A 27,682-nucleotide genomic window follows, 5' to 3' on the forward strand; every position below is an offset into this window, starting at 1 on the left:
GGGGAAACAGAGCGCGAAGAAATGAACTGGTAGTTGATGTGTCTTTAAAATAGTGACTTCTCTGATCTCCAAAGAGGCTGATGTTATTTCATCTGATCACTTTGCTTCAAGTTTCTCAGCTATCGTGTACAGGATTCACTGGAATTCCATAAATATCAAAGAGCTGGAAATCTATTTCATCATTTCCAACAATTTCAGCATATAAAAAGCTCTCAAACTTGCAGGTGATTGTTTCACGTCCTGAATCATTAGATGTAATCATTCCTCCAGCAACACAACCATCTCCACATTATAGACGAAACTACCTTGATTATAATGTATTAGGTTCTGCTGGAAGCACTTCAAGTGCACAACTCATTTCTCTTCACAAATATTCTATGAGGTAGAGTTTTTTAAACTCATTTTTCAGATAACAGGAAAATATTCAATAAGTGATCAAATACTTAGTTTGCTTGTATATCGAGTAGCTCATATTTTAACAATAAAGCAAGTATTTGCATTGTTATACCTATAACATAAATAACCCTGTTTTCCTGCCACAACACGTAATTAGAACTGAAAAGATTATTTCAAATATTTTTTTTTCAGAAGTGATGTCTTCAGTGTAATTATTTGACTCTGTCAACAAACAGTATATGTCCATACTCTGAGGCTGCTATGAAAATTTCCTGTCTCGGCTAAATTGTAGAAGTTTTTAAAGTGTACACCTTCTCCACTATATGGTGTGTAGGAAAAAAACATAATTTTTTAAATTTTACTTTTGTCATTAGGAAGCACTGAAAGAAAATCACAAGAGAAAGGAAATAGAAGAGAAGAGCAGGAGGGCAAAGCTTGCAAAAGAGAAAGCTGAGCAGGAGAAGCTGGAACGCCAGAAGAAGAAGAAGCAGCTCATTGATATGAACAAAGGTACAAAACCATTTCCAATGCTTTGCATATGGTGTAGCCATGTAGGCCTGTGAGCCACAAAGTTTTCCATGTCTAGACCATTTGGTACAGCTTAGTTACACTCTATCTTAGAATTAACATGTATTATAATATATTGATAAAGGTCCCTGGGCATATTGCTGAGTGGAGGAGCATTTACTTAGCATGGACATTACCATAGGTTCTATCTTTAGTCTGACCTATTACAGCAATTGAAATTTATAATGATGGGTAAAGTATAAAGTGATTTAATTTTTTAAATTTGTTTAATTATAAACTGATTTTATTCCTGGTAGAAAACTCATGGTATTCTTTTTTCTGGTTATATTTTGCTTATGTAGCTATTTGTATTTCTGATCATTCTGCACTGAACACTGTAAATTATGGGTAATCAGTATGAGCTTTTGTATGGTTGACATGTTATTTTTATTTGTTATGATAGTATGTTCTAGAGAAGGCCATCATGGAGGAAGAAGAGAGTGAGATGAGAAGTGAAAAACTGGTCTGGGGTAGGAGGGTCAGACCTGAATTTCACTTTGTTGGCTTATATCTATTGTCAGTGCTGTAACAACAATCCTCCTTGGGGACTTGAACATTCCAAGTCCTGATAGATATTGACAGCACTATTACCAGTTGGGAAAACAAGGACTGCCGAGCATCTTACTCAGCTAAGTAGGCAGTACAGGTGCATTCACAGTAATATCCACTAAATGTTCTCTCAGCTAACAAGAGGTAGATTTTTCTTTTTGTTAGATGTTGAAGAAGAGAGTCCAAAATACTCAGAATGTTTGTGTATATCTATATTGACAACACTAAGGAAGTAGAAACAGGGAGATCACAAAGGTAAGGCCACACTGAGTTATAGAATGAATTATACTTTATCTCAAAACAAATGAGGATGATGAGGGGACAGATGGAAAGAAGAAAAAGTGATTAGTATTCAGGTGTCTGCACTGAGAGGATGAGAATGGAAGGCATGGCAGTTTTTAAGTAACTTTCACAGCAGGGAGAAAAGACATAGCCTTTCTCCTCTCTTTAACACTAAGAGATCCAGAGGGTCAAATTAAAACTCAAGCAAACCCAAATCTGATCAAGATACAAAGTAGTATGCTTGATATTGGAATACTTCCTGCCATATTTAGCAATAATAAAAATTTCAAGCACTTTTATAATATTGAGCAGATAACAAGCACCATTCTAAGATTTACTACATTCTAAGACAAGCATCAAATCAATTCTTTTTATCTCTATGCAGTGAGTACTCTAATTATCTCATTATTTGGAAACGAAGCTGAAGGTCATACAATTTAAGGAATTTGGCAAATAGGGTACACAAACAGATATTATTAGCAGCGAGATAAGATAGAAGTTGTGTAACTCCAGAATTTTTACATTTATCCTTGTGTCTATCAATCAACATTAATAGCAGCTGTTCTGTAGTATTGTCTATGTTCCAAAACAGACTTATTTTAAGGTATTAGTCCATGTGCTTATCGAAACTGTCAAGTCCATAATTTACAAGGAAGGTCCACAGGCTAGAACCCAGGGGACAGCCACGTCTGAGTCTGCTTTTCCTCCTGCTTGAGTAAAATTAGTCTTTGTGTATTAGTAGGATCTTCAGCTGATGGGTGAGTAAAAGAAAATGCAATCTGATTTATTCAAGTCTATCAATTTGAAAGGTAGCATCTTCCAAAAGTAGCCTCACAGAAACAAGGATAATATTTGACCAAATTTCTGGGCAATATTGCTCAGTCAATTTGACATATAAAATTAAACATCACAAGAAGAGTGTCAAAAAGTTGAGTTGGCAACTGGTGATTGCTTCTATGTAGGAATTGAGAGTGAGTGCTCTGTAGAAGGGAATATATTCATTCACAGAGAAGGAAAGTTCATTTGTTTTGAGAATTACAATAGATAATATCACTTGAACGTGTTTGGTTTTCAATTCCTTGGAAAGAAAATCTTAAGGGTATCTTTAAGGAAATTCTTTACGAAGAATGAAACCCAGGAAGGAAGTCTTAACTACATGTACAGGGTGTTGTTTGAAGAGTAAAGTAGTAAAGATTACTAGAAATGGTGTAAACTGGTAGATTAAAACAACATATGTATTATCTCATACTTCTGGAGGCTAGCAGTTCAAGATGAACATCCATATAAATATGTATAAATTTATCCATTAATCCAAAATGGTAAAATTGCTTATGCTAATTACTCTGATTTGATCATTGGGGATTGCATATATGTGTATAATTATCACACTGTGCCCTGTAAATATATATAGTTAAAATAATAACTGAGGAACAGGTGATATAGCCAAATCCTTGTCTCTCACATGCAAGGCCCATGTTCTATTTCCAGTACCACAAAATTAATAATAACTAAAAATCTTTTAAAATTTAACTAAAACTACATGTTCTTGTTAACAGTTTCTAGTTTGTATCAACTTAAGAAAATGACAAACTATTATAGAAAAACCTTCCATGAACTCATAAAACTACTAGATAACAATAATGAAACATAATTGTCTGCCTGGCAAAATTATATACACTTATGATAGAGAAACATATTCTGATTTAATTGTACAAAATTAACAGAATATTTATAATACAAAAGATTATATCTGAAATCTAGACATAATCAACTGAGTTTAGAAATAAAGATATAACAAAAGCCAAACAAATAAATGCTAATATTCAAGATAAAGCCATTAAAATGTCATGGATCAACTCTCAGTTTTTAGAAAACTATGGATCAGAAGGCAAAAGTGATAACAGGAAACCATATTTTTATTTTAAACCATATTTTATTTTAAATGAGAAAATAGGTATTTTATGCTAAAGAGGCCCCATTTTGTGAGTATGGTTAAAAAGCAATTGCTGTGTTAAAGAAGGAGTTCATTTTTGCTCCACCACCTAGGTTTATGCACTGGTCTTTTTCCTGTTTCCATTCATGCTTCAGGTCGTTCAGCTGTAATATAGGGCAGTGACATTTATCTTGTGTAGATTAAAGGAGATAATTAAGTATAGTAACTCTCTTGATACCTATGAGTCATTCAATACTCATTGAAGAATACGGAAAATGCTCAAGAAATCGTTCTCACCTTCAAGACATTTTCAGTTTTATCAAAGAGATTTAATAAAGCTGAAGCAGCAACTAGTAAATTGTGTGCCACTACATGATAGAGATTATTTGCTTTGTAGGCCTATCCAAAGGGAAAAATCAATTTAGTTTGGCAAAATGTCAACTTTTCATGGAGAAGGCTAAGAGTAGTTTCTGTGCATATTAGTTGAGCTACTCCTTGAAAACTGGGTCAAATTTTGCTAAATAACATCAGCAGAGTTACATATCAGCACATCTGGTAACAGGCCTCTGGTAAGCTATGTTTAATGGACCATGGGAACATACAGCAAAGTGAAGAGCATGAATTCCTAAATTCATGTCCTGCCTCCATCATTTCTAGGCTATAATCTTCGTCGGTATATTGAGGCTTTCTGTGTTTGACTTTCTTCATATACAATATGAATATAATACGAAAAAAATCAGTAATTTTTTATTGTGAGTACTAACTAGGAGGTGGGGACTATTTGTACTTGAGCATACACACCTAATACATAATGATGTCTTGACATATTCTCAGTCTCTAGTGCTATCATGCTAAATGGATATTTTCTGCTATTACCATAGTTAGGGAAAAAGTTGGGTTTTGAGAACTAGGGGAAAGAGAAGGTAGAGCCAATGTACGAAAGTCCTTGGAAGTGAGTCACAAGAGGTATGGCATGATGAGAGAGGAGAGCCCAGGTTATTGAAGGAATTCTTTTAAGGATTGCTGAGGTAGTAAACCTGAAGCACAAGAAAGAAGAGGTGACTACTAGAAGGACATAGCTGGGAAAGAACAGTGAAAGGTGAAGAAAAAGGAGTTAGCTAGCAGCTGATTCTTTCTTCAAAGACTTTTAAACCAGTGGTGGTTTAAGGCAGTACTAGCAGGAAGGAAAAATTTCATGAAGGAATGAAGAGAGACAGTGTGAGTTGCAAGTCACAGATGTACCAAAGAGCAAGAGGCTTATTTTTTCAGAGCTGCATAGTTTTACCAATACATAATTATATATTGACGTCTTTTAGTATATTAGGTTATTTCATTCATCCAACTAACATTTATTGCACCATTTCCCAAATAATCATAATTAGAGCATGCACAGTAATATAGTATTTATTTGAATGTAAAATGGAGAAAGCTAATTTACATGCAGCAAAAATTATGCTAAATCAATAAATGTGCTCGAAAATGTGTGTGCACAGTATACGAACTACATAAAGTGCGGAGAATAATCTACATTCTCCAACCTGTGCTTATGTTGATATAGATGATAATTAACTTAGGAACCATTAAAACCATTAATTAGTTATGTGGAGAGAGAAAGAAAGCTTACCAAATATTTGTAAATAAATCTATTTCTTTTCATGCTTATGGAAGTCAGCAAATTACCTGCAATGACTTGCATAAAGCAATAGAAAAAGAATACATAAAAAATGATGTTTTTAAATTGCAAACTACAGCTGTGATTCTGATCAAATATTATTTAATCAGGAATGGTTTTGTTATTCCTTATATTATATCATATGGAAATTATAATTATCTGTTTCTTCTAGTACAATGATAAAGAATGAGGATAAATCAGTCTTTATAGAATAGAATAGCAAGTTTTGATGCATATACCTTAGCATGTTAATGCTATACACAGACACACTCTCTAGGAAGTCTGTCCTAACCTAGATCATGGACTACTGTCCTCTGTAGATGTTGGGGCCCATTCTTCCTTCCAACCCCATGATCCCAGAAATAAGACTCACTCAAAATATATTTACAAATACACTGGCCAAATTACTAGGCTCTTCTCTTACTAGAATCTAAGATAACCTATTTATTTTAATCTATATTTTCCATGTGGCTGGTTACCTGTGCTCAGGTACCATGTGTCCATTCCCTCTTGTCTTCCCAGGTTTATCTTTCTCTCTGGCTCTATCCCAGGATTCATTCACTCTGTCTCCTAGATGTCCCACCTTCTATTTCCTGCCTAAGCCATAGGCAGGAATGAGATTTGTTATTGACAAGTACCATATTCATATAGACATAAGATATTATCTCTACAGTACTTCTCTTTCTTGTCCATCTCCATCCCCCTCTCTAAACACCTGCTCTTAGATTTTTATGAAACCTTTTTCATAATAAACTTCAACTATACTTAACAAAGTTGTAATTTCTAGAAAAAACAGTTGATAGAATCTATTTATAAGATTCAAGTTAATTACATCTTGACTTGGGCAAGGTGTTACACACCTGTAATCATAGCACTTGTGAGGCAGAGGCAAGGAAGATCTCAACTTTAAGGTAGCCTGAACTAGAAAGAGTTACTTAACTAAGAAAACAAAAATATCATCCAAGTAAATAAAACATTTTATCATACATTTTTCTTAAATGAGGATAAATTAATACTGTTTCCTGCTGTCATAGTCCACATCTTAAATGATAATAACACAAATTATAGATGCAAAATACCACAAATGATGGAACTGATTCAAGTAGTGTTTAAGCATCTCTGATAATATAAATTACTGAAGTAATACATACCACCATCTTTCCATATTTTACACATGCTAATGAATGCTTCATAGATGTTAATGCAGTGAAAGTTCATATACTTGGTAAAACCTTCTTTATGAAGACATGATGAAAATCTGGACGATGCCCTACTTATTAAAACTACTTTGTTCCCTATATTACCAAACATGTAAGGAAATCTATATTTGTTCAAAGTCAGAGTGTTTTCTCTTTGTTCTCTAGGATTTGAATTTTTCAATGGATACTTGGGGTTGCTTTCTCAAAATTATTCAACACAGTAAATTTTGCACAGGTCATTGGAGTTTTTAGCACAGTAAGCTATGTATACCATGAGTACCTCCATGAGCAGGTGGACTCCAGTGGAGAATGTTGACTGTCCTGCTATCACCCTCCATCTTCTTCCCTTAAGACAAGGAATCCTAAATCTGGAGCTACATTTGCAGCCATCAGCCCCCACCCCCGCAATTGTACTTTCTCCCCATTACACAGCATAGCGGTTACAGTTGCATGCCAGCCATGCCTGGCTTTTTCATTTTCTTTTTTTTATTGAATATTTTATTTATTTATATTTCAAATGCTATCCTTTTTCCTTGTTTCCCCTCCACAATCCCCCTATCCCATCCCTCCTCCACCTGCTTCTATGAGGGTGCTCCCGCAGCCACCCACCCACTCCTGCCTCACCTCCTACACTGGTGCATCAAGACTTCACAGGACTAAGGGACTCCTCTCCTATTGATGCCACATGTGGGTGCATATGATTTTATCTCTGTTCCTCATGCTTATACAGGAAACATTCTTACCTACTAAGCCATTTCCTTGGCATTAGACTGTATTTTTTAATGAAAAAGTTTAGGGTCCATTTTAAGACAGCATCATGCATGCCATGTTGCTATCATTCATTTGATAAACAAGTTTTTTATTGTAAATTCAAACACTGTTAACATGTTGAAATGCAAAAAGTTATTCTCACTGTAGCAATCACTAATAATCTGGTGATTAACCTCTTTATGGCATGTGATTTCAGGCAGATGTCTCATCATTGACTTAACCCGCAATTGAAATGAGTTTACTTCCCTATTATTGAGGCCAAACAAACCTGAATGTTCCATATGCAGTGTATCCTTGAGAATTCACCTAACCTTACTGATCCTCAGCTTCCTCTTCTAAAAGACAGTGAAAATAATGACATCTATTTCATGGGATTTTCATGTGAAGTAAATAACAGGACCTATACAAATATCTGAGCACTGGTCTAGAATACAGTTGACATTAAATAAATATTTAATAATAAATGAATAATAAAATTAGTTTCCATGACTATATGAAGGTGGTTATTGACAACACTTAAATGGCTGGCCTAGAATTCGAGATGTTTTGATTCATCTGGTTATGACTTACACAAAGTCATGTACACTCGAGTCTTTATCATGCATTGTCTGTCTAAACTCTTATCAGTACACAGTCCTCATCTCAGTCCCCAGATCTCCTTTCCTCTGATAGGATTTTTGCCTTGATGATTTACACAAGTAAAAATGTATACTATATCCTAGTCAAATGTAATTTGGGACAAATAATGCATGAGATGCACTTAATGATAGGTAACTGGGATCTCTAGTAAGGCATTGTTAAGAATATTAGTGATCACATAAGTATATGAGAGTATGTATACTTAATCTAAACTACCTCCAGAACATAATCTTGATTATAAGGTTCTAAGAATTTCTTCCAATAGTACATTTTAGCCCCTTATCATTTGTGATTATTTTTTTTCTGACCTCATCCCACAGTAATTGCATCCATGGTATCAGTTCAGTAGAAAGAAGCACTAAACTCTCATTCTCTCAGCTCCAGTAGGAAACAAGTTTCTACATCTACTAAAAATATTCTTTTAAATGGGAAGACAAAAATAAATATGTGAAACAAGATAGGTAATTTACTTAGGTCTCATTAAGCTTTCTTACATTCTAAATGCAGAATCTCAGATTCATAAAAACTGTAAGAGCTGTCTTCCATGTGCTGAGCATTTAGCAAGACTTCATCAGTCCTGTGTAGGAGATGCGTTAAGTTGGCAATTACAAATTTGGCTTTTCTTTACAGTGTATGTGTGTTGCTATGTATGTCTTATGTGTCTTTACTAGGAAGAAAACTAAGAATATTGTTGCAGGTGGAGAAAAACAATAAAATTTACTACATAAAAAATGGCCAAAACGTGTTGTAGGTGGCCTAATCATTTATTAGAGATATATGTTGGCTCCATATCTTAATATTTTCATTCTTAATGTAGAAAAGTATCAAATGAATAATAACAGCTATTATATACCTACATTGTGGTTAATTTGGCTCTCTTCTCAGTCGAATGCATTTGGATTCATGTCAGTAATTACACCTAACAGATTCAGAGAACCAGCCAACTGCGCTGAACCCATTCGAGTCTCTAATAATGCTTTAAAACACACACACATTTGTTCCACCCAAACTGTGACTTTGAGGCCTTGGTCTTCAGAAAGGACAAAATGTATTGATTTATTAAATATTCAAAAGGATTATTCCAGATGAAAACTTTTCAGTATTTTCTTTAATTTAATTCCACAAGTTTTTATTGAGCTCCCAGAGCATACTGAGCATAGTCCTGCACCCCAATCATAGTCATTGTCTTAAAAATCAGAACCATTATCCCAGTGGAAGAGTTATTAACTGCCAGGCATCCTCTGTACATCTCTGCTATAAGAAGTAATGACCGAGGCATGTGGGCCTAAATGTATATTGATGTATATATCCCCATAGACTTTATAGATTATTTAATATGTAAATTTAATGTCTTTTCACATATATAGTATATATTTATGCTAAAAGTTTTCTCTTCTTTAAAAATGGCCAATATTTAGTCACCAGTCATTCCTTTCACAATAAAGTAAAAAACATATTAACTAGTTAGAGGGATATTATGCAAATAAAAATATGTTATAGTTTTATAAAGTAGTTATGCCTTTGTTATAATGATATTAGAAAAAACATTAAAACCTAAACTTAGAATAACTGACTGCCTGTCATCTTAATAAGTTGTAGGTTTCAGTGCTACTTAGTAAAAAGCGTAGAAGAAGATAATATAATTCATTTGAGAATTGAAAAATAATTATCCTTTTAAATGTGTAATTTATTATGGATGATAGAATATGTTTATTTGTTAGAACCAGTTCTGAAATCTACTTTAACTGTACATTGCTTTAAAAATGACCCTCTCTTTATCAGAGTAGTTATTTCAGAACTGCTGAATTTTATTTAGTCTGTTCTGTTTCCTGACCCCTGGATACTTGTAGGTCTAAAATAAGCCATGTTGATGATTAGACAGGATCCAGGGAGTTTATTTCAGATTTATGTGCTTATGTGGATTAAGACAATTACATTTTCAAAAAATGCTGGATAAGGCTGTGCTATGAGGTGTAAGGTAAAACATGTGACTTTGTTTGACTGTCTAGCCCATTATTATTATAACATGATCCTTACCTGAATATTTAAGGTAAAAATCCTATGCAGCTGCAGGTTTGAAAATGTTCATATTCCTTGTTCCTTTCGCCAGTATCTTATACATTCTTGGTTGACTTGCTACCTTGTCTGATTTTCTAGAACAGTATTTCTGTGAAAGGAAAATGTGGTCCCTCTAGTCCTCTTTTGTCAAAAACCCTTTGCACTTGCTTTCGTTTGCCAATTGAACCTTTTTTGAAATGCATCAGTAGGGAGAGCTTGCCTAGCCTTTGCTAGACAGGAGTAGCTGTAGGTGCATTTAAACAATTCAACTTGAAAAGGGAATTTCTCTCTTTTTATTTGAAAACAATTGAAAATGAAAGGTGTATGTCTCAGGACATAGTACTTAACCGACCTCTTTCTACTGAACTGAGGTATGGTATATGAAACCGCTTCCCCTGTTTCTTCCCTAGTGTTTTAAAAACATGCTTTGCTTATTTGAAGCAACTGGTTTCAAGGCAGACCTCTTTCCATTGTGAGCAGAATCCATTATGTTATTAGATCTTGGTATACTGTTCTTTGCATCTCTTTTTCTTTGTTCTTAGTCAATATAGCTGTGCTTTAAGGGCTATATGATTCTATTTTAAGGGGAAATTGACACTGGGAGTGTAGAGATGCCTTTAAAAATGAACCACAGTTGTATTAATTTTTAAATGGAACCACAGTCCATCTGCCCACAGTACATGGAGCCTGTACGTTTAAGTAATCCTCTAAGCTCCTGTGACTAAAGCATGTTGGAAATATCCATTTTCACTTGAGTAACCATAACAATAAATGAAAGCCCCAGAGGAATATGTCTTTCCTAGCTTTTGGAAATAGTAGTAGAAGGGGCTGCCTTTGAAATTTCCAGCCTAGCTATCTTCATCCTGTCTCTTATTTGGACACCCGAGAAAAGTAAAGTAAACACTTATATATAAGAAGTATAGCCTTATGAAAAAATATTGGGCACTCTGAACTTCCATGATGAATAGCACAATTGAAGAATGTAGAAACTAGCCTGATGTAGTAGCACATACCTTTAAATCCAGTACTTAGGAGGCAAAAGGAGTTGGATCTCTGAGTTGGAGGCTAGCCTGGTCTACATAGTGAAACCTTGCCTCAAAAAAAGTTAACAACAGCAAAACCAGGCATTTTGATTTGCACCTGTAATCCTAGGACTTGGAAGATAGCAGAAGATCAGAAGTCATGGTCATCCTAAGCTGTGCAGTGACTTCGAGGCCAGCCCTGGTTTCATAAAAACCTTATTTCAAATAAATAAATACACAAACACTGAGGAGTAATTGGTTGCATACGTACCAAAGCAAAACTCGAAGACACAGAACTACCTTGTGGCACCATTTAATTTCAGGTGGTAGTAGGTCATATCATTTAAATGGAAAAATGAGACCATATGCCAATTGGTTTTTGTGGACTTTATTGTTATTGATGTTGTTATCTCATACATGTGGAAAGGAAAGGATTCCTGACTTTAGAAGTTGACCATCTGTAAATTAAAATGTTGATATTCAAGAAGTGCCAACCTTTAGTTTACCAAATTTAAGGCCTTTGTTATGAGCATTACTTTCTCAGTGGTAGAGAGTTTCTGAGGCAAGGTCCTGATTTTCATGTAATTCTTTTATGTAATATTTATCTGTAAAGCCGTGCGGATTTTATGACTTGATGATGCCTTTTCATCATTCTGCTCTGTGGCTCTCCCTCTGTCTTCAGCATTGTTACACTGTCACACACCTGCTGATGCATTGCTGCCTGGTAGGTGACATCATGATTTGTGAGCAATCCAATATATAAATAAGGTGGTGAGAACTGCCTCAGCAATTCTGTTTCTATTTGAGATGAATTAAATAATCTCTTTGTGTTCTCTTACATTTCCCTCCGCTCTGTGTTTTCACAATTATATTAGACACTGTAAGGGAAGCTTTTTTTTTTTCTCTCTCTCTCTCTCTATTTCATTCCATTTCTAAAGAACATTCAGTTAATTAAAAACTTTCCTAACAATGTAATACCCCATATGTCATAATATACTTCTAGTTCTTTAGTATATTTAGGTCAGGCCCAAATGTGGAATTCAGCAATAAACTAATAACTACTAATTTCCTGGGGGGTTCCTAGAAATGCGCTTGGAGTAGAGTCAGGAGAATCCCATTGTCTAGCTAATCTGTTAGGTTCACACTTAGTGAGGGAGTCTGTCTCCAAAACAAGGTAGAGAACAGTAGAGGAAGACAACAAACGTTGACCTCTGGGTTTCACACACACACACACACACACACACACACACACACACACGATTCTTTAGGACCTTGGCAAAATTTCTCATTCTCAGTAACCTTATAGTAGCAATCATTCTTTCCATTTGTCCATTTCATAATGCATTCTGTTGCTGTAGGTGTTAGCACTGTGAAATCTTAGAATTATGCTAAAAAAAAAAAACTAGTTCACAAAGTAAGTCTCTAAATCAGTAGTTTAAACATAACTTGAGAATTAGTTAGAAATGTAAAGTTTATGGATTATTGCTGAACTACTGAATAAGAAACCAGAAATGAAGACAGCAAGGCATCATTTAGCAAGCTCTTCTGCTGATTCTGATGCAACTCAAATTTCAGAAGGCAAAAATCCAGTGACACATGATCCATTTTATAGGTTGACAACTGTGCTGAAGTAGCATCACAGTCAAGGCCATGGAGCACTTGCTTGTTATTGTTGAAAAATAGAGGAGACAGGAGAGTTTATCTCTTTTCTATCCTAGATTGCTAATTCTATCCTAGATTGCTAATGCTTGGAATTGTTTTTAATTATGTTTTTGTATCAAGTCATGATTTCATTATGCATTTGCAAGAGACCCTTATTCTCTCTGCTTTGTGATTCTGTCTTTTTTAATCTACTGGCTGTGACAGGATCAATCAGAATCAAGAAGCTTTCTGCAAAAAAATGAAAAGATACTCTTGATACTGGGCATGTTTCAGGGAATGCAGACTTCTTTGTGTTATTCAATATGTCTCTCTGATATATATACTCATGTTTTTAAAGCCACAAAATGCCAAATGAAGTCAGACAACTGATTTACATTGTATATGTATGTACATGGGTTGATTTAGTTTGAAAAAATGAATTGCAGAAGAATTTCTTAAGTAACATTTCCCTTTGTATATTAAAATAGAATTTCTTCATAATGAATAAGAGGTAGATAATGAATTATACAACTGATCAGAATTACATCTATTGAAGAAGTTTACCTTATACTGGTTATCACCATGCTTTTTCTATGATAATCTATGGATGTGTACTTTCATGTTTTTTATCCGCTCTTAATTGGACACTTTCATATATTTTTAACAAGCTAGTGTTTCTTTTCAGTGACAAGGAATAGGGTCATTGAAACCATTTTCTTACTGAATCATACTTGATTGCATTAAAAAAGTTATATAGCCTCTCAGAGAAGTGACTTAACTAGGAAGACATTCTTCCTTGATATGATTTTATAAATGTAAAAGAAAAGGAAAAGATCATTAAATTATCAGGGATCATAAGTAATACATCATCTGGAAGGCTTTATAATCCTTTTCAAATGTAAAAGGAAATTTGTAGAAAAATGGACAATCACGACAAATTCTTATACTACAAATTGTTTTGCCATAATTGCCTGCATAATTTGTTTTTTAAAAGTTTCAAGTATCTCAAGATGGCCTCAGCCAAGTACTATGTTCAGGGCTGTCAGGAGCATGGGCCTCTGTGTGATTACACAAATGGCCATTGTCACTGATAAGCAGTTTGCAGTTGCAAAAAGCATAAGTAATAGAATAACCCAAAGAAGCAAGATCTGCACACTTTGCTCATAAAACAAAATGAGTACTCTGACTTGAGTAAAAGTGAGAATCATTTCACAAAACCCCACTTCTTAAAAAGGCTCTTCCTGTAAGTGACCCTTTTATTATTTTAAAAATCTCTATCTTTTTCTATCAATTCTAGCATGATCTCTGTAGCAAATAAAAGAGAGAGCTTTTCCCATAAGAACTTCTGTCCAAAAAAGAATCTTTTTCAGCCCTCTTTGGATATATTAAGAAATAGTTTTTATCACTCTTAAAGTAGTTTGAACATTTTACTCTGATGACTACATACTCATAACAAATGGCTTCAAATTTCTCGTGTAATTCACCAATGAAAGTCCCATTTCTTTTTTAATCCCTAGTGGCTAACAGAGAGTTTACAGCACATTCTCTATAAATAATTTCTTCATCTGTTTTCTGTTTCTAATAAAACAATAACCCAGACTGGATAAGATTTAATGAAAGGAAGTTTATTTAGGCTTTTGTTTCTGAAGATTCAAAGTGGGTAGCACTTGGTGATTGCCTAGTCACTGAGAGAGTACGGAGGTGGAGCAAGGGATCGCATAGCTAGAAAAGGAATGAATGTATATTTGTCTGTACTGATCTTTATGGTTTTCTTATAAAGCCATGAAGAATCAATGGTGTGATTCTATTCTTGTGACCCGATTGAAGCTTTAACATTTCCCTAATGCCCTCTTCTGAACACCATAGTTGGTTTAAGTTTGTACCTCAGTACAACTTCAACACATGAATTCTTGAGGACACAATCAAACCATATCCAAACCATGGTGCCAATGACAGTGGCATCTAGTATTTCATGTCTCTCAATCTGTGCTTGATATAGAGCCCACACTAAACAATATCGATTTTTTTTTGGATTTATTTTCTGAGGTTTGGTTTTTGTAAAACATTAGGAAATGCTCCAGATTATCTAGTCACATAACTCTGTAAGACAGAGGGAATGATTATGAATGTCCCAGGAGGACAGCAATGTAAAAGCACAGGTAACCCTTATATAAGGAATATTTGGAGAAACATAAACCATACTTATTATACTTCATTTTCTTATAAGTTCTATTTTTAATGTAGTTATTATTCTCTTCTTTTTATTGTAATCATTCCATGTATCTTACTCCTTTCCTTCAGCCAACATGTTTTATTTTTAAACCCAACAGTAACTATACTCTTGGTGATAAAATAGAAAGCAAACTTTTTTATTATTATTCTCTCATACAATACATCCCATCTGCAGTTTCCATTCCCTCCACTCATCCAGTTTTCTCACACATGCCATCTTCCCCAGATTCACTCTTCCTCCTTTCCCTTCAGAAAAGAGTAGCCCACCCAGGGATATTCACCTAGCATATCATAACAAAATAAAGTAAGGCTAGGCACAAGGCTGGAACAGGCAACCCTGCTGGAGGAAAAGGGTCCCAAGAACAGGTGAAAGAGCCACTGTTAGGAGTCCCACTAAAACACCAAGGTAACAAACATAGCATATCTGCACAGAACCTAGCAAAGACCCATGTAGACCCATGCAGGCTCCATGATTCCTGCTTCAGTCTCTGTGAGCCCCTATGAGCCCTGCTTAGTTGATTCTTTGGACCATCTTCTCCTAGAGGCCTTAACTGCACTGGTTCCTATGGTTTTTTTTTTCCCTCATCCTCTTATGTGGTGTTTTCAGAGCTCAAAGAAGAAAGACCCAATGGATATCTCCACTTTGGGTTTTCTCTCAGCCTAATATTTGGCTGTGGGTCTCTACATTTAGTCCCATCTGCTAAAGCAGACTTTTGTAACTAGTATATTTCACTGTGTCAAACTTGAAAAGTTTTTCATCATGTTTGCCAACCCTCTCTGATACATAGACAGAGCTTGACTAATCATTATTATTGTCTACAATTTTTCCCTTTTATAAAAAACTATTGAATTATTCAGTATTTCTTAAAAGTTCAATGATTTTTATATTTCAGATGCACTTTTGTTTTCGATATATTCACAGCATGCACAGAGTCTCTCTCACTGGTCCACTGGTTCTAATATTTATTAGAATAATTTTATTTACCATATGTTTGTGTCATTGGAAATGTTAGGAGAAAAAATTGAATTCTGAATGTGAAAGGTCTTTTCTTCTTCTATCAAAAGGAAAAAATGCAGTCTCTGACATTAATAAAAGTCATGCTGACGTTCTTTTACAAGAGACTCACCAAAATGACAAAGAGCATAAAAAATGTAATTAGGTGTTTGGTTGAACTGAGTTGGTTGGTTTGTTCTCCTATCTGATAAATTCAAGTGCACAAAAGTAAAATTACAATTAATAAGAAAGTAGAAACGTGGCAGACATATTGATATGCCTGGTAATATTAAAGTAGTTATCATTATTTTATGTGCTTATGGTAGAAAAAAATAAATTTGACTTTTTTTTGTGAATGTTGCTGAATTTTCCTCTGAAAACCACTATAATAATTGGATTTATTAATTCAATTCTCACTGAAGTACTAGCTGAATTAAGTTTCAGAAAAATAAACAAATATTCTCTATCTCTAAATATATTAACTAATCTATAAAGGTTTGACATTCATTAATGCTTGCTGAGGGAAAAAATGAGTTCTGGAGATTGTGTTTTTCTCAACACTGCATTAACTTATTTCCACAAACCCTGCTTAAGCTTTGATTTCTAAATCTCTCCCCAGTGAAATCATACCTCAAAGATGTTTCATTAAAATGACAAGATAAGCTGTCTTGTATCCCTATGCTGGCTTGAGGAAAAGGGGCCGAAGCTGGGAGATCTTGCAAAATTGTTCCTAAATTTTAGGGAAAGAAACAAAAGTATTAACCTCAACAAAAAATGGGCAGTATCTCCATCATCAAAATAATAGTCCAAAGAGAAAGCTGCTGATGTTCCAAGCCTTGGATTTCTGTGTGATCTTGTCATTGTGGTTACATTATTAACTTGTACAGACTGAGAATATGGAGTTTATGCTGTGGATTGTAAGAACTGTTAGAAGTCTAGTTTTCTAGTGATCTGTTTTAGTGATCAACTTTATATGTTGTGCTGTATCCTACATGTATTTGACCACCTCTCTGTTGTTTGGATATTTTTTTAGAGGGCTAATAGTAGTTTAAATTGCTTAACTGTGCTTCTAAATCTTATTTCAAACCATATGAAATTGCTGCAGTTTGACCACTTTTGACCTATAAAAATGCCAACTTCATATAGTTCAAGCTAATAAAAATCCTAATTTTCCAGTAGAGAAGGAACATCCTACTATTCCATAATCATTTTCAGTTATGGATGAAACTAAAAATCTACCCTACCATGGTTGATCATTTATAGGCTATTTGACATTTAAAAGAATTCTACTGCAGATTTTTGGCATTTAAAAGGAACTTTTAAGTGAGAAGACTTTCTCCTTGTTACTGCACTCTGGGAAACAGACCTTTGAAAAGATACCTGACAGGATAGGGTCTCCCCTGGCTATATTTCTTCCGTTTACATAGTGTTTCTTCATAGACATATTTGATATGTTGTTTAATATAACATTGTTTTTTCTTTATTCCAAATGAATATGCTATAATCATTCTAATTAGATCAAACAATGTTTAAATAACTTGAGTGCCAGTATCCAAATTGTACTTTATGAAAGAGTGAATGATTAATCCATCCACTGCACTGCATCTTAATTATTCCAGGATTGATTCTGATGTAGGAGTTACCTCTTTTTCACTGTGCTCTCAATTCAAGGTAAACTTTGAAATATCAGCAAATTTCAGAAATTAAGAGATTCCCTAAGTACATTCTCTCTTCTTTGTTGAAGGCACTGTTAATATGAATGTTTACTTGCTAAAACAAACAGAGTGATATTTTTAAAGCTTTGTGGGTTCAGAAATTCTTTTAAAGACATCGCAATCTATCAGCTTTCTTCTTTTCTCTAACATAGAATGGCATAGTACTGTAAAAGACCCCAGAATACCATATGTCATAAGAGCACACATAGTGTATTTCTTTGAAAAGATGGGGATAAATTTCCCCTATACTAAAAATCACTAGCTGCCATGGAAGCTCTGAGTGAAAAATGGTCCTTATCATTTCTTTGTGGGATGCAATTTCCCTCTGTTTATATAGGCTATAAATAGGACACAAAGCATCCTGAATGAGATCAGATAGTATGCAAAGATTTTAGAGATGAGTTTAGATGAACAAATCATAAAGGGAACACAATATTACCTTGACTTAAATCTTTGCCAAGAGCTTTTGGTATCTTCACTTATACCTTTTGGCATATGCCACTTTTGTTTGAAGATGAATAATAATTATAAATAGTATAAAATATTACTGCTCAGTAAACAAGTCAGATAATGTCTTGAATAACTTATTTAATAAATTCACTAGATTTGTCTGTGGCAATTTGTTAGCATATGGACTAAGACAACTGCCTTACTAGAGTTTTGACTCCTACAAATATTTGACCCATGCCTAAAGCATAATGTGAAAGTTGGCCAGTATTAATTATTAATATGCAGTATTTTCTCCTTTGACATATTATGTATCAAATAAGCAGAGATTTTTCAACGAAAATCTTATTTCTTCTCAGCTTAACCAACAAAGCTCTTTATTAAGTGCAAATTCTCTTTCAACCTGACTTGTATCAAGAAAACAAGCATACATTACCTTAGGAGGATCCCTTACAGTTCCTTCTGTGTTTGATCTGGTATCATGCACTGAATAAGTGCCAAGTGGTTCTACACTAATACCTTGGAAGAGTTCATGAGCAAACACATACACACAAAAACACTGCTCATTTGTATTGGGCATTATGATATATGTCTGTAATCCAGGCACTTAGGAAGTCATGTAGGAAAATCAGGAGTTCAAGGCCAGTCTGGACTATATAGAGTCTAAAGCCTGCCTAAATAAATAATATTTTCCCCCAAACTCTCTCTGACCACAGACTTACCCATTGTAATACAGTATAAAAATATTTATGAGAGTGGTATAACAGAAGATGGGTAAGGAAGCATAGTTGTTTCATAGCATAGTATATGAGAGAAGCCATGGGAGTCCTTGAATTAAAATCAAAGCAATACACAGGTCAAATATACATCTCAACCTAAAGCAGTTGTGATGTTAAGTTCTAAGGAGTGATAAGCTTTAAATGCCAACATTTTCTCTGATTTTGCTAGGTTTTAAAAAGGTATTTAGTAGGGTATTTAATGAGGTATTAATATTACTTATGACTTCATTTTAAAAGATGTACAAATCATAGGACTTAACATGATTATATCTCTAAGGTATTTTGTGCCTACCTTTGTAATTCTGTGCCACTTTCTTTTACCCAATCAACTCATATAATGGCACCCATAGTTTTTGCTCACTAAAGCGTAACTATAGGTTTTCTCTAAGGAATCATTCTATATTTTATTGTCCTGTGTCCCTGGACATTTGGAAGGGTTTAATTTTAGAAAACTTCAAGTTGGAAAAGCTTTGCACCAAGTAAAATGTTTAAAATACTAAGTGACTTAATTAGTATTGCTTTGCTTTCATTCTTGAAAGAAGGAATGGAAGAAAGGGAAGGAGGGAGGAAGGAAAAAAGGAAGGAAGGGTGGATTAGGTTAATTCTTCTGACTTTTATACCAAGACTTGCAGCAAATCCTTCCTTTTTCCATCTTGCTCCATGGATATAAATTGCAATGTTAAGTGGTGCTCACATATACTACAAGTGTCTGTCTTCAGCTCTTTTCCTGAGGCAAGAGGCCCAGGCAACCCTTTTATGCTTTGCTATGCAGGCTTTGTGTTCCTCTGCTAGTTTCAAATAGGATGGATTGTTTTGTTATTTGAAGACACCCATTGGTAAGATAATATGCCTGCAAGTGATAACTTTCATTAAACAGTCAACAGGTCCCCCCCCCACACCCTTTCCAACTGACTTTCAGTCTGTTTGTCTTTACTTTGGATGACATAGGTAGCTATTTGACTCAAAGACACAACAATAAAGGGTTAGTTGGCAACTCACAGAAGAAAAAATAAAAGTAAATATTAGCAGTAGGTTCACATGTGTAGAGTACATGGGTATATAAAAATGGACATAAAAGATATTGAAGAAAAGGGCTGGAGATACAGCTCATTAGAAATATGAAATGCCCTAGTTTTGATAGCCAACACTACAAAAAGAAAGAAAATAGTATTTGTATAGCTTAATATGATGGTAGCTGCCTATAATTCTAGTACTCAGGAAGCTGAGGCAGAAGAATCATGAATTCCAGGCCAGACTGGGATGCCTTATAGCCTCTGTCTTAATACAACAGGGAAGACAACAACAGAACATTGAGATGACAACAGTAGTAGATTGATAGGACTACTGTACACGCAAGGAGTCTTGGTTGCAGACTGGAATGGTGTAGCAATTCACTGTGCAGCTTGATCACAGAGCTTCTTTGAACTCTTTCATGATTCTCCTTACTCCTGCACAGATCCTTACAATGACTATTCATCAAAACCAGTTAACACCTGTCAAAAACAGTTAAAGCAGTAGTTATTTAAATGGTAGACATCCCCTGTTTTCTTTACCTTCTTTTTGTACTTCTAACTCACTAAGGGATCTCAATTCTTCAGAAGTAATAAGAAGTAATAAGAGTAGTAACATAGATAAGAATAAGAAGTAGTAAGAAGTAATAAGAGTAGTAAGATAGATTGTCACCTTTTTGCTCTTTCAATAACCTGTATCCAAAAATACTTAACAGTAGTGAGTGAATACTCTTTGGAGTACATATAAGAATGATATTGAAACTACAACCATAAACCTCTGGGAAAGGGGATTTGGTGTCCCATGTCTAGAAGCAGCCGTTACAAAAACCAATCAACCAACCAACCAACAAACAAACAAACAAAACAATTTTGTGTTTATACCTCTTTTTAGGTGAGAATTCTTAAATCATCTGGCTATTTGTTTTGTTTGCCTTTTACCCAAACTTATTTGCCTTTCAAAAAGAGAAACATTATTACTGTCTTGCACAAAAAATTGGGTATTGTGGTTAGAGAGATGCCTAAGCAGTTAAGCTTCTGCGGAGGACCATAGTTCCCAACAACCATGTCAGGTTTCTCACTATGAGGGTTTCTGACACCTCTAAGCATCCACATTCTTTTAGGAAGCTACATTCATATGCACAAACCTGCATACAGACACACACACACACACACACACACCAGTTTGCACTCACCAATTAAATGCTCAGAAAAATCCAGAGTCCTGGGAGATGACTCAGAGGGTTAGTGTGCTCAAATGGCTCTGAAAAGTAAAGAAAATATCATATGCTACACACACACACACACACACACACACACACACACACACACACACATACACACACACCATAGGGTCAAAAATTCACTGCTCAATCCCCAATCAATTTTCAATCTTATCACCATGTAAGCAAAGTGTGTTCCCCAGAACCAACTTAAAGATCAGCTAGTGTTAGAGCAGCAGAAATAACAGAGACACTGCCTAAACAAGGAGGAATGTGAGAAGCTACTCTGGAACATTGTCCTAGGACCTCTACAAGTGTGCTGTGGCATGTGCATGACAACCCTCCTTCTACTGCCTGCTGTACAAACTTACTTATTTTAATAATTAATTTATTTTTTAAAAAACAGAAAAAATCATATATACATGAATTTCCTGCACTTAGAAGATAAATACCAAGTAAGTTGCTATGCAAAACTATGGAGTGACAAGGAATATATGCTAATAAAAACAGTGAAGTTATTAATTGCCTTTCTGCGGTTGCACAGGAACCTGGTGGGAAAGGTGATTCATTATAGAATCTGAAAAGCAAGAGAAGAACAGTACAATTTGAAAGTTAGATTGACAGCTGATGAATTGTCCACTTACTCCTTGTATGCCAACCGTCAGCAATTAAGAGTTGCAGTCCCTTCATTTAGACTTATGTTTATATACCCAGCAGTGAACTACCTCTACTGCTGGATGTGGGACATTTGCTACAACTGCCTTGGTATACTCTGATAATGGCAGGTTTTGCAAAGTCCTTTCCACTCCACACTTAGCTGTACCTGTGCTAGATACCAAGGAACATGCAAAGAATCTTTTTTAGATAACTATTAAATTCAAGCTATCACTTCCAGATATACTACTTTGGAGATGGCTGTCTTTAGATTACAAAACAATTCATCTCTTACCCTATTTGAAACTAGCAAAGAAACACAAAGCCTGCATAGAAAACATAAACGACTGTCTATGGACTCTTGCCTCAATGAGGCAGCTGAAGCAAACACTTCTGGTATATATGAGCACAATTTAATATTGTCCTTTACATCAGTGGATAAAGATGGGAAAAAAGAATTTGAATTTGCGTGTGTGTGTGTGTGTGTGTGTGTGTGTGTGTGTGTGTGTACATGTTTGCTGGTTCATACCTGTCTCACACTTGGCTCTACACTGAAATGGGAAGCATCTCAGTTGAAAGAACCCTTTAGTGAATGCTGATGTTCTCGCTTACTTTCCACTATGGTGAAGCCTGTTTTATTTGACTGGCCCTTGCAAAGGTCTTTTAACACCTCAGAAGCAAATTTGAAGATCCATATAGTGTTTACATTGGCAGTATGTGCTCTAGAGGAGGGATGGACAGCTTTTCTTTATAAAGAGCTGACTGGTAAACATTTTAGGTTTCCCAAGCGACAGTCTGTGTCCCAACTAAATTCTGTTCATATAGCACAAAAGCTGCCATAAATGATGCATTAGGAATGAGAGTAGCTGTGGTTCCATAAAATGATAGGGATTGAAAATTGAGTTTCTGACATTGTTGTGTAGCATATGATATTCTTCTTTGCTTTTAAAGCCATTCAAGGCATGAAAACTATCCTTAGCATAAAGGTTGTAACAAACTGGAGACAAGTGGCTTGTAACCATCAGAACTGGGTTCATCCCTGCTCAAGGCATTTGTGTTCTTTTGTTGGTTCTCTGTCTGGCCATCCCCAGTTCCAGAACCAGAGAAAATTCATTTATCTATCTTTGCTTCGGTTTCTTTGCCTGGAATACAAAATGGGATATAATTTTAATTGGGTTTATATTGTGTGGTGTATATTAGGCTCTCCGTAAATGCTAGATGTTATCAACATTCCTACCTCCAAAAAAATATCTTTGCCTTATCTTATCTGAAAGTCTCAGTTTCCTTGCTTTTCTTTTCACCAGCGTTTCATGCCCTTACTAAATGATTGATTCTGATAAAACACACAAGATATTTCAAAGTCTCTTTGAAATATTAATTATTTAAAATATTGGATGTGAGATATTTTACCAGCGGCATCAACAATGTTTTTTCCTGGTAAACATTAACATTCAGGTTTATTACGTGTTTGTTTATTTATAGAACACATAATTTTCAACCACTAATATTCTAGCATATAGGTAGCTGAAGAGAAAATGAGTAAGCATAAACATTAGTTTTTAACTACCATTTTCTATTAAGCTCTCTTTCCTCAGGCAAGCTGCCAGAAATGTGCCTCTGGCCAAAAAGTTCCTACACAGAAAGTATACCATTAAAAATCCATTCATTTGTGTTAACAAGCTTAACTCAATTTCCCTGATAAACTCTTACATCGCACACAACATGTAAGTAGTTGGGGCAAAATCAACTAAGTGTTGATCATTCATCAGTTTAGAGTGAAATATCCAATTACTTTATGACATCATCCACCCCTCCCTCCAAAAAGTATATTCCCTGACTCTAACAGTTCCCTTAAGTTGAAATTATCTTGAAAGAGTGCTATGTACTTTGATGTTTATGTGGACCCTGTAGTTTACTTCATTGGTAGAAACTCATTGATTACCTGTTCTGACAATGAGATAAGGTAACAAAATGAGTATACTTTGTGGAACATTGTCCCCACCCCCCCAAAAAAAAACTTGTAATTTTAATTACAGGAAATTAATTCTGTAAATGGCTGGAACTTGGGAATGTAGTATTTTTTCTATTTTCTCTGACAAATGTTAGTCACTGTATAGTATAATCATCAACCTGCCCAAGCTTAGCTCGGGGTTGCTAGTGGTTTCTTCTAAGCTCCGATGATTGCAAATTTTTCTCCTTTTGAACAGGAGCATCTGCCTTTGTCACTTCTCTTAGAACATTGTGCTTTCTATTTATACCTGCTTTTAATCTCTCTGGAATAATATCTTGATTCGTTTTACCACAGTTTCTGGCTGTAAATCACTTCATAAACCATCTGCTGGTTTTTCCAAATTACCATTAACTTCTTTCTAATTAAACCACAAACAAGCAAAAACCTGCCATCATGTTGTGGCTTTCTAGGTGCCACAGACTACAATACATGTCGTTCAGGCTTCTTTTACATCTGTGAAGTCAGTTTGATTTCTCTTATTTGTGACTCACTTGTGGCACTACTCATAGGCTTAGCCAGAGACATTAATGTTTGCAGCATGGTGTACTGTTTTCATTATATTGCAGGGGCTTTTCTTGGTCTTTATTTCCTCTTGTTGTTCCAAGTTAAACTATGAGAGCTATTTATCAGCCCAGGGCCTTCATTTTTTTGTTGTTGTTGATTTCTGAGAAAGGATTTTGTTTGCTTCTTCTTTGATAAGTGAGCAGTCTTCTAATTCCGTGTCATGTGCAAATCCATACATCATGCACATGTTCTTAATCTGGACCGTGATAGATTGTATGAGAAAGCTTGAATCTAACACTGCTTTTTCTTGCATTCCACTTGTCACTGCCTTCTTATGCTGTCAGCTTCTGTTTACTACTGCTGATGACCTTGCTCACAAAACCAGTTTGACTTTTCTACATAGGCTTTTACCAAAGTGTCCAAATGGACCAGCTAAGTAGGCCCAGGCTTATATGCAGAACAATATATGCCACTGCGGACTAAATTCTATTCTTTTTTCACAATTGATTTCTCTCCCATGCTGCTCTTTTTTTGTAAACTGCTATGAGGCTGGTCTTAATGTCACCTTCAGTGCACTTCCTCCTGAAGATCTAACCATGGATTTTTTTAGAGTCGCTTGAAGCCCTTTGGATCTGCTCGCTTTGATAGTTTAAACCCATTTAGATCTGTTCTCTGATCATTTCCATCTCATTGTAACTGTGGGTCTTTCAGGTCTTTCTCTTTTTGTGGCTTATTGTGCTGGCCATACTTACTTTCTCTCAAGTGACTATGCTAATTCAAAATGACCTCCACTCTTTTCCTCATTGAGAACTGTATGGGCTGCAAGTAGGGATGGAATTTAGTGGTAATGCACAAAGTCCCAGTTTCAAACCCCAGAACCATAAAAATATATAATAAGAAAGGGCTTGAGAGATGGCTCAGCTGGTAAGAGTACTGCCTGCTCTTCCAGAGGACTTGAGTTTGATCACTAGCACCCACATGATAATTCACAACCATCGGTAATTCCAGTTCCAGGGATCCAACACCCTCTTATGCCCTCCATGGTCACCAGGCACACACATGGTACACAAACACACATGCAGGAAAACACCCATACTAAAACACCCATAGTAAAAATAAATACAAAAACAAACTTGTAAAGCATATAATAACAATAGTCAAAAGTAATATTAGGTGATAGAAATCAAAAGTTACCTCAAGTGGTATAAGAAAAAGAGGGTGATTATGTCCGTGGATGGTGGTGGTTTACATGGGTATATATCAGTTTGTTGAAACACCTCAAACTGTACACCTGAGATCTTCAGGTTTTACTATTTGTAAGTTTGTATACTTGCATCATATATAGAAAGAGAATGGCCACACACAAATATGCATTGAGTTACAGTCTAAATCTGACTGTCTTTAAACCAGTTATAATTGTTAATGGCTTGGTTCTATTTCTCTTTCATTTACATGTAACTACAATACCTAAATTACTACAGAAATTTAATGATTGGGGGGGGGCTTGATTTAAGCCCTACTGATTGATAACTTCTATCCCTGTTTGTCTAATTCATAGAAAGCATAGTTGAATTTTTAAACTTAATATATACAAATACTATCTCATATAGAAGGGCCTTACCCTCAGTAAGAAACATTTGTTTCTTTGGGATCACTTATCACTAGTTGATGTTGACTTTCTTCAGTTTTTACAGAGATCTTCAGTTATAAATGGAAAATTTGAGGAAACTAAAATGAAGTCATGCTCAGGTTTTTAAGATTTTAGGAAATTACATCCTTAATCTGAGCCTCTCCAGAACCGGAAACTTTTGAAAAGATTTGAGTTTTGGATTAGGTATGCTCAACTGATAAAATATACACAAATAATATAAAAATATTATAAAATCTAACAGACTGTGAAAACTAAAACACCTGTTCCCAAGCATTTAAGATAAAGTACATTGAACTAATAGTATGTTTAGATTAGTAATTCTCAAGCCTAGTGAACTAGTGTGCCATTTTCAATAATAGAAGCACCCGTTACACTGTTTAGTTAATAGATAAATGAGGAAATGTTCTAATTAACAATGTTTGATACCAGAATGAAAGCTAAGAATCATAAACAGTAAAGCAACAACATTAATGGAAGATGCATAACTCAGAGGTCAGACATTCAACTGCTACACATAGTATAATAAGTAATATGAGTTATATATTCTCATTTTCTTATCATTTTCTTTGCTCTTCAACTTCCATAGAGGGGTACAAAGATGCTGTAAGGTGGGTGGTACATATACAGTGGCTTTGTAACTCTCCAGGGGATCCCTACCTTTAGGAAATCCCTAATCTACTATAATGAACTCAATGCAAAGCATTTGCCCTGGAGAAACATATAACTTGTTTTTTAAAGCAGGCAAACCTATCATTCACTTTAGATAGAAGCTCTGTGTCATGTAAGACTATTGCTATAAAAATAGACTTTTAAAATGTTTAGAATTGTGAGAAGCCCATAGAGAATTCTCTCACATCAGTATGTGCTAGCCACCAGGGAATAGTTTTGCACAAAAGCATACCAGAGAATATTAATTTACCTAGTGTTTATTTTAATCTGTGGCATCTCCAAACACTTTTGGGGAAATAAGTCAATACTGTGTAGGTTAACTTTAATGCTGAAAACTGAGCTTTGCCAACTACTGAATGATAAATCCCATGGGAAACATGAGGCAGAAGGTGTCACCTACGCCTTTCCTTTCATCAGACAATAAACTGCTCACAGAGGCCTGAAACTGCATGCAGCCTGCCTAGCTCCTCCGTGTTCTTGGTGACTAATTGTGTGATAAGAGAGTATAAAGTGAACTGTGGATTGTTACTTCTCAGCCACGCCCACATATAATCATTTCAGTGCCTAAACAGCATTACAAAATTACCTCATGATATTCCTTACTTGGCAAAATAAGTATTGTAAGTTTTTAAAAAGCAGCTTTTCTCTGTTTAATATTCTTCTTTTATAATAGAAAAGGAACATGTTTTCTCATTGAGTTAACTTCATACACAATAAAAAGTCACTCACTACTAATTACATATAAATATGAATTCATAAACAAACTTGGAAATTTTAAGTGAACTCCCATTCTCACACAAATCAATCACAAACCAAATTCCATTGAAATTCATTCAAAATTAAAAGTAATATTTTTTCCACTGAACATAGTGTTTTTCATTTTGTTTTGGAAGGAATGAAGATTGGTTCTTTGATTATATTTGTAAAACTTAGATCTGTGAAGGTTAGACATTCTATGAAAATCACTCAGTTTCTTCTAAAGTTGGCATGGAGCAGATGAAAATGTAATGGACTGAAGAAATGTCATTCTTCTCTTTGATAAGTGTGAGATATTTATCAACATCTGT

General features: G+C 35.0%; 1 protein-coding gene across 5 annotated transcripts in view; it reads left to right on the forward strand.

The window, feature by feature from the left end:
- Diaph2 (diaphanous related formin 2) overlaps positions 1-27,682 on the forward strand; it is a 629,631-nt gene that overhangs the window by 467,264 nt on the left and 134,685 nt on the right. For all 5 annotated transcript variants that reach the window (XM_076918875.1, XM_034485231.2, XM_034485232.2 and 2 more), the window contains one exon: positions 771-906. In XM_076918875.1, the coding sequence (XP_076774990.1) occupies positions 771-906 (136 nt within the window). The remainder of the gene's footprint in view (positions 1-770; positions 907-27,682) is intronic.

This window comes from Arvicanthis niloticus, chromosome X (genome assembly GCF_011762505.2).
Source record: "Arvicanthis niloticus isolate mArvNil1 chromosome X, mArvNil1.pat.X, whole genome shotgun sequence".
In the NCBI taxonomy this organism is placed as follows: Eukaryota; Metazoa; Chordata; class Mammalia; order Rodentia; family Muridae; genus Arvicanthis; species Arvicanthis niloticus.